This window comes from Blastomyces gilchristii (assembly GCF_000003855.2).
Source record: "Blastomyces gilchristii SLH14081 genomic scaffold supercont1.18, whole genome shotgun sequence".
NCBI lineage: Eukaryota > Fungi > Ascomycota > Eurotiomycetes > Onygenales > Ajellomycetaceae > Blastomyces > Blastomyces gilchristii.
This window is the reverse complement of record NW_003101665.1, coordinates 374,330-390,085: the sequence shown is the minus strand read 5'-3', so window position 1 is coordinate 390,085 and position 15,756 is coordinate 374,330. Positions and strand designations below refer to the sequence as shown.

Here is a 15,756-nt window from a genome sequence, read left to right as displayed (position 1 = left end):
TATATGTATCAATACTTAATATCTCTATAATATCTATTAATTTTAATGTATATAGACCTCTGGTTGTTGAGATAATTAATAATTAATATTCTCTCACTACTTGAGTAGACATAGACTGACTGTGTGACTGTGTCTGAGATCAGAACTAGATTTTTTAATAGTTTTATTATCAAATTCAACTGATCTCATTGTTAGAGTCATGTCACTGATGAATATTAGAGTGAAACTGCAGCTATACAACAGGTCATGATATTACTGATTCTTGAGTAGAAGAACTAGCTATGAAAGAAGAGTAGGGAATATAAGGTTGTCACAGCCTGTGTGAGTCATGTGATGATCATGTGATGATGTTTTAAGCTCTAGTAGTCTTACACTCTGCCTCTTCACCTCTTCCATGTCTCTAAGAGTGGTGAGGTGAATGTAATATATATTAAAACATATGATTACATAGACAATATACATGAAATAAGAAATATATAAAGCAACAATAAGACTGAGCTATATGATACTCAATTTGATTCTAGCTCTGCAGACATGAAAAAAAACTTGAATAAGATCAACAGAATATGCTTTGTCTTGAGTCTTGAACTGATGAGACAGACTCTGTCTCAGTTACTAAACTAGTGAGATGCACCCTGCTCTAGATGTCTACTTTGTTCTTGTATGTAGCAGAACACACCCTGCTCTACAGAAAATAAAGAGACTTATCAGAGATTATCAGCACTGTAATAATCAGCTCTGTGATATTATAGTTAAAAGAGATTGAGAGTATCTGTATGAGAGAGATCAGCTTGCAGTACATCAGACACTGAGTTTGTTGATAGTAGTGAGTGAGACTGTGTTGAGTGATGTATATAGAAGATGTCAAGATACAGCTGAGAGTAGACTGACTGTGTGACTGTGTCTGAGATCAGGATCAGATTTTTTGATAGTCTCATTATCAATTCAACTGATCTCATTACACAGTTTTAACATTAAATAGTAGTCTCATACTGTCTCAGTGAGACTTACTGTCTACTCTTGTCATATTTTTCAAATGAGATCATGATTTTCACTTCTCAATTTAAATTATTTTTATTGCTTTAAATGACTTTAAATCTCATTTGAGTGTTATCAAAAAGCATTACTTTTTAAAAAATTAAAAATAGTCTAAAAAAAACCTTAAAATGTCTAAAAATAGTAACTTTATGCTAAGAATGAGACTAAATGAGACCAAATGAAACCACTCTCTCATTTTTTTCAAGTCATGATTCCATTTTAAGATTTGATATATAGTCACTTTACATGTTTTTTTAATAGTCAGTCCCAGCGGGATTCACGCCAAGAAATGTATGAGACCAGATCAAATGAGATCAAATGTGAAATTCATGATCCCGGCGGCCAGTCTAGCTGAGAGTGTGAAAGATAGTCAAGATCAACTCATTCATTGAATTAAGGCCTGTGATCTATTCAATATACTAAGTATTTGATTTTATTCCTGCAAGTGAGTTTGATGTTAAGTATCTCTTAAATAATGTCATTACTGTTGTTGAGATCTGGATGAAGAATCTCAGAGAGAATGTGATTATTATTAAGAGTGAAGAGACAGTGTGACTTGAGTAGAGATACATGAAAAATATCATATATATAATAGAAGAACTGGAGATCAAGCTGATAAGCTTGAGTGCCTATGTAAGTGTGTATAAGAAAGAAATCAAGAAACTTATGATCTAGCTTACAGTTGAGATGATGTGTTTTAATATTTTTTACATTGAGAAAGACAAGATTGTCTACTTAAAATTCATAGAGCTTGTCATGAGTGTAGCACTGCATGAGATTCTGAGAGTGAAGAAGATGATTGTGTGTCTCTTATTAAGCTTCTTTAATGAGAATAGCATGTTATTCAGCTGCAGCATTGTTAACTTCTGAGTGAGAGAAGTCAGAGATGATAAGAAATACTAAGTGATAGCTGAGATTCATGAAAAATGAGATAATATTGTGAGTGAAGTGAATTGAGTTGCTGTAGACAAATTCAGCTAGAGTAAGCAAGTCTATTCAGTCATTCTGTAGATATGTAATATATAAGTGTATATATATCTCAAGTTAGTGATTTTGCTGCTCTGTCTGATCATCTGTTTATACATAATAGACAGTGAAGAGATGATGATCTGTGTCTAGAAGACTTGAAAGAGAATGTCAGAATTCTGAGATAAAGAGATAATTCCAATCTGAAATTATAACAGCAGGCATTTCATGAAGACAGATGATATTATTAGTAAAAAGCTGAACAAATGTCTTTGAGAGCAGGTTGAATGTGATGAGAATGTAGTGAGGTTATTTGAATCTCTTACAGATCACTACAAGAACAGTGTCAAAGATAATACTTGTTATAAAGTAAGTTGATTTGAGAAGATCTACTATGAAGTCAAGAGTGACTGTGTGCCAGTTTGTGTCAGAGACAGGTATGAACATAAGCTCTCTATATGTGTGATAAGTAATGAGCTTGAATCACTGATATGCTTCACAGCTGTGAATGTAGTCATCAATGTTATGCTGTATGATTGATCCATAGAATCATTGACTTATCAAAAAGTAGGTACAGTGAGAGCTGAAGTGCTCAGCTGTAGAAGAGTTATGAAAGTTTTGAAGAATTAGTATACAGATAGAAGCATGATCTGAGACAAAGATTCAGTCTTTGTAGAATAGCAGATTATCTTCTATAACTCAGTTCTTCAGATTGTTGTAATCTGTTAAGAATATGAGAGATTTCAGACTTTCTGAGAGATTCTTATAAATAGCTTGCAGCAGTGTACTCTCTTCACATAGAGATAGAGAAACAAGTACAGCTGCTTGCTAATGAAGATTGAGAATGAGAGCCTGTACTATAGCAAGAACAGTGAGATGAGTATTGCAGAGATGATTGCAGAATGTGTTAAGAAACTGATGAAAGATGTTAATAAGCTCTGTGAGATTGTCTGAATGTAATCTGTAGTCAGGTCAACAGCTCAGAGTATTAGTGAGATTCTTACAGCTCTTCTTATATTTTATAATGATATTAAGCTCACTGAGGTGTTGAGCTCACCTGACCTGCTGATGACTAAGAACTTTAGTTGAGAGAAAGAAAAGAAGATTATTGTGATCACTATAGATGATTATACTGTGCCTGTTACTGTGAATAAAGTGACTTTAGTACTTTATAAACTCAATAATTATAAGCATCTCTTGATCATATGTTTCATAGTTATATTCAGCATTCATTATCTTACAGCTGTAAAAAGTGACTGAATGAAGATGATTATCAGATAATTGCATGAGAATGCTGCTGATTGCATATTCACTGATATTACAGAAGATGAAGATGACTAAATTATCTGAGTAGAAGATTAAGAGAAGAGTCTTGATAAAGGCATTCTTTAAATGTAGAAAGCTACTATTTTAAGTATCAGTTTAAGTGAACACTGTGTTAACTTTGAGAGCTGTTATTATTAGCAAGATAATCTTGCTATAATAATGTATAAAGCATCAATAGAAATTGCAGAAGCTCAAGAATTTATAAATATTATAAATGAATTTGAGAGTGAGTCAGAATAGTATAGTGTTAATATGAGTAGAATTCATGTGTGTCTCATTACATTCTATTATATAGCTGACAAAGTCAATCTCTTCTTGAAGAAATTTGCATTTACTGATATTACATATGAGATGAGAGTCATAGAATTTTTGAAGAACTAGATAAACATGTTATCAATGCACATCTAAGCTGTTATCACAGATGTAAATGATCACATCATTGATGTAGACAATAGCAAATTTGTCAATATAGAGTAGAAGAGCTGTTTAAATATACTGTTAAAAATAACTAGATGCATTGCAGAGACTGAAGAGAACTACTAGATATTCATAGTTTTCATATTAAGTCTTAAAGACTGTGAGAGCCTTATATTCTTCTGCAATGTAAATGACATGAAAAGTATGAATAAGATTTAGCTTGATGACTCAGTATAGACCTGTGAAGTGTTCAAGAAGCTCAGAGATTAGAGATATTATGTATTAATTTTTCAATGTGATAGTGTTGAGATTGTGATAGTCTATACAGAATTACTTAGTATCATTCTTTTTCTCAGTGAAAAGAACAGAAGAGGCATGAGCTGATTTGCTTAAGTATATGAATTCTCACTTTAAGTTCTTATTAATATACTTTTTCAGAAGCTGTAGCTCTGATTCACTTATATTATAGAGAGAGCTCTTTTTTAGAGATTTATCATCAATAAGAGTGATCTTCATGTCAGAGTTGAAATGAGAGATCAGAGTGTTAGCTGTAGACAGATGAAAGACATTCTGAAAGTTGTGTAGTTTCAGTGAAAAGATTGTGACAGAGATAGTGTCTTGATGAACTTGCAGTCAGATAATGATAAGAAGTATATTATCTGAATAGAGATCAGATGTGATGTTTTTTTCCCATAATAGATATTAACAGTCAAGTTATCATGTGTGAAATCTGTTAAACAGACAGTCTGAGTCTCAGTGTATATCTGAGTTAGTGTATCAGAGTCAGAGCATTCTGAGTATAAGAGACCTGAATATAAACATGAGCAGAAAGTAGTAATTGATTGTCTGACTGTCAGAATTGAGAAGAACTATTTTATAGATGTATAAAGAGATTGAGTACAGATGATATTGAAGATCTTCTAGAGAAATATAAGAGATAAGAACTTTTGTAATATTAAGAACTTCAGCAACTTATGAAGTGATAATATTAAATTCAGCTCTGAAATCTATCATGACTGAAAGAATGAGTATGTCAGTATGCTGAAGAAGCTGAATAATATTGTTAAGAGCAGATACTGTCTGTGATATGAGAATATCATATTATATGACCTGAACAGATAGAATATAGCTGTCAATTGACTGAGAGAATGAGTTGACTTGAGACTTCTGTTTATATGTTATTATCTCTAGTGATATACTGATTTGTTTTTTGACTTTGAGAATATAGAACAAGTGTGTGAGAAAGCAGTGTATAAAAGTATTTCATTATCAGAGACAGTAACTAGAAGCAGAGTACTTTGACAGATGAGTGTGAAAGTCACAGATACTAGATGAGTGTAACAGTCATTAACTCAGTATCTCATACAGCTACATCAGATGCAGAAGCTCTTACACTGATATTTTCAATATTCAGTGTCAGTGATATCAGAGTTTTTATTAATACTGTAAGAAGATCTGTTGAGAGAGCAGAAGTGTACTTAGCTAGATATGAGATTATCATATTCATATGTATTATATATTAGATTAAATCTAATATGCTTATTATTATAGTTATTGAGAATGAGTTGTTTAGATATAATAATATAGCTTTCTACAGTGATCACAGTCTTCTTTCAGTCAGTAAAAGTAATAGATCAGATGTTGAAATATATCTGATTAATCTGATACAGAATTGATACAGTTAGTTTAATATGAAATATAAAGTAGATAACAGAATCATTTTAATATAGATCAGCTATCAATGTTTCAAAGTTAGTAATAAAGTTAATTATATATTAATTGTATTATATATATAGACTATTTATATACAGCTCTGCAGTCAGAGCTGTATTCATTTTATAATAGTTATTACAAAGTCATATCTTAAGCACTTCTCAGATTATCACATGTATATTATAATTAATTTACATGTATTAAATATATTGACAGATCTTAAGAGTTAGATAACTGATAATAAAGGCTATTTTAAATGTGTTGATAATGATAAGATACTCATATATATTATTATTTATATCAAGAAGTCAGAAGTATATATCAGTAGAGTTATTAAAGATATCAGACTTATAAAGCTTAATTTTTATCTAAAGAGTAAGATTCAGAGTTATAGATAATGAAATAAGATCTATAAAATATCTCTTAAGAGTATTGAAATATTGAATAAGCTGAGTATTAATTTCTCTTATAGTTTGATTCTGATTGATCAGCTCAGTAACTTAATTGATAAAATATTAAATTTACTAAGTCTGATTAAGTGTCATTCTGTCTGATATGAAAATTTTCAGGGTTTTTTTTAATATTTACAGCTGCAGGGCTGTGACTGATATCATGAAGAAGAAGAATCAGTGTGTTAGAGTCATGTCACTGATGAATATCAGAATGAAACTGCAGCTATATAACAGGTCATAATATTACTGATTCTTGAGTAGAAGAACTAGCTATGAAAGAAGAGCAGAGAATATAAGATTACCACGGCCTGTGTGAGTCACGTGATGACCACGTGACGGTGCTCTAAGCCCTAGCAGTCTTACACTTATTACACAGTTTTAACATTAGATAGTAGTTCTATACTATTTTAGTAAGACTTACTGTCTACTCTTATCATATTTTTTAAATAAGATTATAATTTTCACTTCTCAATTTAAATTATTTTTATTACTTTAAATGACTTTAAATCTTATTTAAATATTATTAAAAAGCATTACTTTTTAAAAAATTAAAAATAGTCTAAAAAAATTCTTAAAATGTCTAAAAATAGTAACTTTATACTAAGAATGAGATTAAATAAGATTAAATAAGATCACTTTCTCATTTTTTTCAAGTCATGATTTCATTTTAAGATCTGATATATAGTCACTTTACATATTTTTTTAATGACTAGTCTCAGTGAGATTCATATCAAGAAATGTATGAGATCAGATCAAATGAGATCAAATGTGAAATTCATAGTCTCAGTGACCAGTCTAAGTAGACATATTTTTTGATGAGAGGTGCCGATACTTCTGCGGAGCGGCTGTACACAGTATTATTATTCCACACTAAAGGAAATATGCTTACTAGTGTAATGATGTTGAGGGTCCCGCGGTTGGCCGGCCCTTCTACCAGCAGGCGCTGATGGTGATTGAGCTCTTTTGTCCCAGTTAGACTGGCCGCCGGGACCATGAATTTCACATTTGATCTCATTTGATCTGATCTCATACATTTCTTAGCATGAATCCCACTGGGACTGGCTATCAAAAAAATATATAAAGTGACTATATATCAGATCTTAAAATGAAATCATGACTTGAAAAAAATGAGAAAGTGGTTTCATTTGATCTCATTTAGTCTCATTCTTAGTATAAAGTTACTATTTTTAGACATTTTAAGATTTTTTTTAGACTATTTTTAATTTTTTAAAAAGTAACACTTTTTGATAACACTTAAATGAGATTTAAAGTCATTTAAAGCAATAAAAATAATTTAAATTGAGAAGTAAAAATCATGATCTAATTTGAAAAATATGACAAGAGTAGACAGTAAGTCTTACTGAGACAGTATGAAACTACTATCTAATGTTAAAACTGTGTAATGGGATCAGTCAAATTGGTAATGAGACTATCAAAAAATCTGGTCCTGGTCCCAGACACAGTCACACGGTCAGTCTAGTCCCAGTAGCCTACAGGTTATGAGACTGTTAAGTGTGAGCCTCACTGTGATCAACATGCATGGATTTGATCTCAGAATGAACTTAAAAAATTCCTAATAAATACCCTGGACATTTTAACAGTGTTAAGAGATATTTCAGGAGTGTGTCCTAGAAGTCCTGTGAGCCCTAGGACTGAGTGATCCAGTCCATTATTAAAAAGAAGTCATTGTGGGGAGATCACTGAAGAGAGTCACTGAGAGGAAGTACTGTACTCTGTGATAGCTGATCTGAGAGAGGGTGTTGGGGGTCCCGCAGTTGGTCGGCCCTTCTATCAGCAGGCGCTGGTGGTGATTGAGCTCTTTTGTCCCAGTACCTACAAATGAATCTCCAAGCCACACCACCTGGGATTTAAGCAGTTCAGCTAGTAAGCAAGCTAGGGGGGTTGGCCTCTATAAGCCCCCCTAATTAAGAGATGGAACAGCAATACTTACATAATAATGCTTGATATCACTCCGTATTTCTCTTAAATTCTTAGTGTAAGTCAAAAACTTTTCACAGGAGCATCTGTATAGATTGTCATAATTTATTATTATTCCAGTTTCATGCAGCCATATGTACATTGTGAGGCTCATATAGAAGCTAGTATGAGAGTGAGAGACACCAGCAAATTCAAAAAAGTGAGCTTCAAACAACTTGCTAACCAATAGTTATAGGTAATTTTCTTGTATGTTGAGCCTTGCAAAATTCATCTAATAATATATAAAAACCTGCCTCATTCCCGACAGTTCACAGCCTCAAAATAAAACCCATTGAATACCTGGGATAGCCCCATCTTGTCCACGGATAGAGCTCGCGAGGGCTGTGGATGACACGTATGCAGAGAGCAATGATTGGCCTGGGTAACTATGGGCTTGAGCCATACTTTTTGCAGGCGAGCATCCAAAGAGCAGCCTCAGAAAATAGTTCAAAAATAGTTCGTGGTTCCACTGCGACTCAAATCTATGACCTCAGCACTGCAGGTCAAAAATCGCTGAGACAGGGCTTAGCATTCAGGAAGCTGTGTTGAAGATGCCTTTCGTGAAGTTCAGCTCTGTTGTTGTATTCGTTCGTAGGGAGCGGAGAATTTGCCCCTCCTTTCATACCCAGCAACCCCCGTGGCATATTGGATTTCAGGACAAATTATAACAGGAGCCAGCATTGTCTGCCAAGGTGCGAGAATTGGAATTATATTCAAAAGTCCTCTTGGGAGGTGGACCGGGTTCGTGGCTGTTCCTGTATGGGGGACCGAGAAAGGGTATCCTTTATTCAATGAACGCCTGAGATGGAATCTCTTTCATCTCTATGCTCTTCCATTTCTGATCTCATGTCAAAACAAACTCTCTAAAATTGTCAAATAGACCATGCTATGATATGTTTTGGACTGCTTGATACTATGCATAGATCCTGTAGCATCAAATCCTATCTGTAGAAGTTAGATTGTTAGTAAAAGGAGTAAGAGCTGATATAATTTTCTTGGTTTTTGACTATGCTTTTTATATATGGAGATAGCCCACATTGACATATAGAAGTAATGGAGAGGTGTGTTGTCTAAACTGGTGTGTACATGTAACATCTAGAGAGCAATGATCACGATTCACTAGTATCAAAACATTGCTTTCATTGTATACTCAGCACATGTCTGTTGCAGCTTTATAGTGATGTTTGAGTATTTTATACTAGCATTACAATAAACACACATTGATGATACTGATTTTATTGTTAATCAAGACCTTCTCATTGAAAATTATATAAAATTGTGACTCACATCAGAGAAGAGTTCTAGACCTGACAGCCTCTCTACTTAGAGAGTCTCTTACCTGGGACAGTCTCTACAGTGTATACTCAGGCCAGCCTCTATTCAGAGAGTCTGTAACTCAAGAGAGTCTCTATACCTGGGGATTTCTATACTCAGAGAACTCTATACTCAGAAAGCTTCTATACTTGAGAGAGCTCTATACCTGAAGGGCTCTATCTTCCTCTGTCTATAGCTGGGCTTCTGAGAATGTTGTGAGATCTGTGGGGTGAAGCTTATAGTCTGAAAGTCAATACTGACTAAATAATTCATTTGACTCAAATGTCGCTATAGACCGCTGTAAGTTAACTACCTTAATAAAAATCACATGTTTTGACAGCTTAGCTTATGAACTGGAAGTCGACTGCCAACATCTTATCTCGGTCGAGGTTGAAATACGTGCGAGTCAGCTCAATTCAACTCTGAAAAATACATGTACCTCCATTGAGAAATCGGCTGTCTATTCTTTACATCTACCGCTCCGTGTTATTACCCAGTTACGAGTCAACCAACCCAGGCGAAGAAGCAGGCGTTTAGGCACATATTAAATATAGGTAGGTATAAAAATACACGATGCTTCATTCATTTCCATGTCTGCTAACAGTTGCTTGAAAAAACTTGCTAAAGGTAAGCAGTAGTTGCAGTGTATCCATTTGGGATCTCACATTATGGATGATGAACACGCCCACTCCTCAAAACTCCCATACCAATTGTTAGCAGGATCGAGGGGGATTCCCGCCGCTTCTCCGCAATAGAATGAACAATGACAAGGTCTGGCTATTGGGCATAGCTAGCGGCCCGCGGAACGGACCCACCCCTTGCGACAGCCAAATATCGTCCACCAGTCAATAACCGCAAGTGAGGCCACTGACACCCTGTATAACTTTTGTGAAAACTAAGTAACAGTCTTTCAATGGTTACTCTGACTGGTTAGGAGAGGAAGGACCGTAATTAGCCCTAATTTCTAACGGCAGTGGCTTGAGCCCTTATCGGCCGCATTATCCGCATCTCAGTCGCGGTTTCAACTTCAATTTCTTCATCCATTGTAGCATCACCACCAAAGCATCGAGGCTGCCATCCCCATGCAGGTGTCCACGGGGTGGAAGAAGACATTTCCCGACGACGATAATGGTCATGACTACTGTGTAATGACGCTTGAATTTGCTCGCCTGTCGCCGTTGCCGATGTTACAGTTGGATCCAGTGCAGAACGATTGTGCTGTTGCGAAGAAAGTTGGGTTTGACTCTGTGAAGGCTTGTTGCCGCTGAATAATCCACAGCAGACAAAGAAGCAATCCATAAAAAGCCAGTCCCAAAGTCCGGCCGTTTTGCTATCCGTAATCATAGCAGATTGCCTTGACATCCTCTGCCCATGGCGAGACTCAGGAATTTCAAGCGAGGGATTGGGCTGGCTAGAGGTAAGCGTGACTGAGGCAAAAGTGGTTGAGGTACCGTCATTCCCTCCACCATCAGGGCCAGGCGTATATAAGCCACTGGTACCATTGGAGGGATGGATCATTTCAGAAGGACGTGGGAGGGGGCCCTCGAGCCTTCTATGAGCAATATATGATGGGAGAGGGACAGAAGTAGCACTACCCGTCGCACAATTCCTTGTAGTTGGGCAAGACCGCCGTGGCGGCACTAGGTGCGGCGCATTATGGGTCCGTAGGAGGGAGGAATATGATTGCGGCATGGTTTGTGGGGAAGAGTAACCTTGGTTTGTTTGGGAAGGTGAAGTACAAGTCCTGTGACTATTTTGTTGGCCGACAACGGCCGTAACTGATGTGGCATCGCCTCTATCTTTGACTCTGGCAGCTGGTAAGGAGCTTCTATGGAAAGGATGGCTCTCTAGCCCTTGTGAGGTTGGGCCAGCTCCAACACCATGTCCACTTTGTCTGGCGCCAAATCGACCACGAACCATTGTACCGTCATCAGCCCTGGCAACGGCACCGTTAGGAAGCGCAGGTTGTCTAGCTACCATGCAGGACGGTAGACCAAAGAGGCGCTGAAAGCCAGAAGCACAACATGAGTCGTCTTCTTCATCATCTGCTGCTAAACTTTGCTGCGTCCCTCTGCGTGATGCTGGGCCCTGGTGGTTTGAAGGACGAGAGCGGTTGGCCTGGATCGGATTATAGTGGATAGCTTCCCGCGAGCCAAAAGACGGGAGGCCTGGCGGAGTTGGGGATCGAACAGGGGGAGGATATAGCGGTTGGGTAGGTTCGACAGGGGAAGTATGAGGAAGCAAACCGCGCAACTCGAAGCTCGCTCCAGAAGACGACGATCGGTTTGGGAGACGCGAGACCGCATCTTTTGGACGGCGAGTTGGGAGGTCAAGATCATCGAAGGAATAAACCTTCCGACCAAAAGGATCAGGAGGGTTGGATAAAGCCCTTCGTGTAGTCAATGACGGATTTATGCCAGGTCCGTCAACATCACCGACAGAGAATATTCGTGAAGCTTTGAGCGTAGATGCACTCTTTTGCTCAACTATGGTCTCCAGTTTCTTTCCCGGCCATTTTCCATGTGAGTGAGCTAGGCGCGAATTAAATATACCGGCATCTTCCCTCCCGAGCGTGGTTGGTCCATAGTTCGACGGACCAGGGTCTTCTGACCGGTCAAGTTCAGACTGCCTCCTACTACCATCTGATTCAAAGCTGGCTAGGACCGCATCGAAGAGCGAGCTGTGCTCACTAGGTACAGATTCCGAGGAATCCATGTACTGACTGATGCTCTTCGTTGAAACCACGCGACGAAGTTTGCTCCGTCGGGGCCCATCGATTTCAAACGAACGGGATCGGATTCGATTGTATAGGTCGTTGGTGTGGGTAATGGCGGGAGCCCGCCGGTGTGGAAAAGAGGTCATGCTTGTGGTCAAGATGAGGCATAGGGGGGAGTTAAACGATAGACACCCCTCATCCAAGGGGGAAATATGAGTGCTAAGCGATCATCCGGTCGGAACAAAACCTGAACATGGGAGAGAATGGAAATCAAGAGATGAAAATGGATTCAAAAATGGTAATAGAGCGTGTCCTGGACGGGAAGGAAAGAGCCTTGTCACTTCCACCCATTTCTCTCAATTTGGAAGAACTCGCGACTAGGGAAAGATACACTTTCAACATAAAAAGAAGGAAACACAGATATTGCTCATTACTTTTAGGAACGCCAAAATATTATGCGAAATATTCATATGTCGGCCCCATCTATAGCTTTCAGCCCCTGAGATCGCGCTACCCAAAAACATTCACACAGATCATAATATTGTAAGAAAGAAAAACCAAGAGAGGCGATGCAAGAACCTCCCTGATTGTAAAATGGGTATAGGTATACTGATTGAACGCGAGCCAAAAGAGCAGTAAATAGATTAAAAGAAGTCATGTCGGAGATAAAATATTAAAATATGTGGTACCGGAAAAGAACCGACGAAGAGTGAAGATATCAAGATGAAATGGTGCTCTGGCTCAGGTTCGACTTTCCAACGCTCTGCTCCTTCCGGAGGTTTCGGATCAAAGCTTCCAGTCGCCGTCTTTCTTCTTGTTCAGCCTACACAAGAGAGGAGCATGGTTAGCGAACTGCTTTTACGATTACATTTCCTCTCATATACAATAATGCAAACATACCTTTAGAAGTCGCATATTTTCAGCCCGGGTATCGCGCATCATCTTCTTAAATTCATTTTTGAGCACCATGGTGGACGTTGTTTCGGAAGCGCCCCTGTCAAACCCGTTCGCGTAGCCAGGGCTACTATTCCCCAGGTTTTGCACTCGTTCCTCACAGAGCTTTGACTCGAGGCTCTCACAGCGATCGCGAAGGTTGTCAATGAAGGTCTCGAGTTTGTCACGCTCCTTCTCAAACTCAATGCTGGCCTTTGTCATTACTTCATAATCGTCAATCGTATCTCTAAGTTCCTTTTCCAGCATCTGAATTCTTGTCTGGAGGCCAGATTTTCCATCACCGTCATTGCTGTTGTTGAGTTGTTCCGCCCGAAGAATGGAGATTTCCTCTGTGAGGCTCCTATTGAGCTGATTGAGATCGTCAATTTCTTTTTGAATCGCCGGATTTGCTGCCACTTGAGCTGCGCGTTCAGCACGGCTCCCGTAGGCACCATCAAGTTCTGCCTGCACCATTGTGAGCTCCGTTCGGACACGGATCATTTCACTTTCGAGCTCGTCGTATTCTGACTGCAGTTTTTGAAGTGCTTTGTCCGAGGACTCTTTCGCTGCAAGGGCTTCCATTCTTTTCGACTCTTTCTCATCACGCTCTTTCTGCAGAGAACCTTCTAACTGAGCGATTATGTCGTTTTTGGCGGACAGCTCCTCCTCGGCTTTCATCCTAGCTTCCTTCACGCTGGATAAGGCCTTCGCGTCCTCTTCAGTACGCTGCTGTTCCCGAATCATCGATTCTTGTCGAGCAGCGTCAAGTTGATCCATTACCAAAGTAAGCTCGTCTCTAGTGCCACTAGCATCTCTCTGTGAAATATCTAAATCCTTCTTTAGGATAGCTATCTGTTCATGGAGTTCGGCAAAATGGGCATCTCTCTCTGCATCTGATTTCGAATTGAGTTCTCTTTGTTGTTGTATTTGAGTTGTGAGAATGGTTTTCTGTTCGGCTAGGCTCTCCACTCGTTGCTGGATGATGTCAATATTAGGTCCAAGGTAGTCAAGTTGTTCCTGCAAAGTTCTTCTGGGGCCTGGTGGAAATGATGTAAGGGGAGAGTGGGAGCCAGAGGTCTTGAGGATGCTGTCAAGCCGTAGGTTTACCTGCTCCAGTTTCTCTTCCGCATCATACACAAATTCTGGTATCTCATTTGGTTCTTGGGACGGTTCCTTGGGTTGTTGGTGTGCTATGGAACTTAAATTGCGTTCAAGGTACGCAAGGTGCGCTTCCATTCCAGCCACGGGATCTCTAGATTCACCGCCACGGGAATTGGGTACAGGATCCACATCCTCATCTGAATTGGCTTGTAAGAGCATCTGGCGTAAACGATTGCTTAGGTCCTCCAGTTTTTTCTCGGTGTTGTGTATCACTGTCATATCAATTGATCTAGATTCTTCGTTTAGTGAACGTGGCATATTCCCCGGGCCATAAGGCCTTCCATATTCATCGAGATGATCCGCAGTCCAGTAAAGGCTTCGATTATCAAATTCGTGGGGAGGAACGGGATGAGCACTATGATCTCGTGCGCCATACACGATGTCCTGGCTTCGAGGAAGGTTGTTACCCGCAGCTGGCCTTTTCTTAAGGCCTTTATGTGTCATTTGCAGCACGCCCGCAGTGTGCTCTAAAAGCCTTCTCCTCAGCTCACTGGCCCTGCGTTCGAGCTTCCAAAGCTCCTGCGCTAATTCTTCGCATTTGCGCGTGCTTATAGCAAGCTCGCTGTCCGAACGGTTCTGTTCTCCCCAACTATTCCGGTCAAGGAAACTCATGCGCTTACGTGCCGACTTTGGTGAAAGTGCCCCGTACATTTCCCCACTGTCGCGCCCCGATTGGCCATCTGATAGCCTGCTGAGCGATAGAGCTGCATCCCGTAGTTTCATTTCCAAGGTTAATTTCCGCTTTGAGGAATCAATGCGGTTTGTGAGTAGTAGGAGCTCCTTTTTAAGGCCCTCCGCTTCTTCAAAGGATAGTACCTCAAAATGCATACTGTCCCCTATGGCGGTCTCCGTGAGGAGGTGCAAAACAACCGGATCGTTCGCGTTTAAAAGGACTGAACTTCTCGAGTGAGAGGCATTGAGCTAGAGTAGTAGAGAGCAAACCAGGAACGTTCAAAATATGTTAGGACCACACTTTCCTATAGACGTGGCCGTGGGAAATTGGGTAATTGTGGGACTTACCGGATTGTATCGCGGGATCTCATCCTGAATGGAGTCAAGACCACTCCTATACCCATCGACGAGAGCCTTGGAAGGAGGAGGAAGTACCCCCAGCACTGAGATTGAGGAGGCATATTTCGGATCCCCATAGGAGGAGAGACTGGAGCGAATACTCGCACCGTTCATGTTGTTCATACCGTTCATACCGGTCATACCGTTCATTATTGCGGTAGGTAGTTATCTCTTCTAGGAAAGGATCGCAAAGAATAAATATCTCATGAGTGGGGATGATCCCATAACCCGTCAATCAAGAACAGGAGTCATATCCAGCTCACTAAGGATGGTGAATTCACTTGCAAACAGGGGTTCGGAGCCGTGGATATCGCGAGGAATGCGCCAGACTTTTATCAACCACTAAGGAAGTTGGGCCCAGGAGGGAAAAGCAAGAAAATGCCGGCGACGAAGGCAAAACCGAAGAATCCTCGAGAATTAAAGCATCATTGACGGTGGTGGTTTTGATCCCTGCATAAGCCCCAGCCAGATCGGACTTTGGGCGGCTAGAAGCTGGGGAAAGTAACTAACTACTTGTCAGGTCACGTGATCTGGCTTACTAATACTTCCACCATATAACTGTTGGCCGTTACGGCCGTTGCGGTTAGCGATCCCACTAGATCACGTGACCCACCACTATATTATGTTCTTATAGATAGATCTATCAATATAATCTTTAACTATTCTACAGAT

The 15,756-nt window shown here is 39.3% G+C and overlaps 2 protein-coding genes across 2 annotated transcripts; both read right to left on the bottom strand.

Moving 5' to 3' along the window:
* Positions 1–10,160: 10,160 nt before the first annotated feature.
* Positions 10,161–12,065, bottom strand: BDBG_07209 (uncharacterized protein; the record flags this gene model as incomplete). The annotated part of the gene is made up of 1 exon (XM_002622211.1): positions 10,161–12,065. One exon carries the CDS (start codon positions 12,063–12,065, stop codon positions 10,161–10,163), a length of 1,905 nt encoding a protein of 634 aa, XP_002622257.1.
* Positions 12,066–12,637: 572 nt separating this feature from the next.
* On the bottom strand, positions 12,638–15,234 carry BDBG_07208 (involucrin repeat protein; the record flags this gene model as incomplete). Its single annotated transcript, XM_002622210.1, has 3 exons — positions 12,638–12,742; positions 12,820–14,934; positions 15,034–15,234. The coding sequence occupies 3 exons, from the start codon at positions 15,232–15,234 to the stop codon at positions 12,638–12,640; spliced, it is 2,421 nt and encodes an 806-aa protein (XP_002622256.1).
* Between the last annotated feature and the right edge of the window lie 522 nt (positions 15,235–15,756).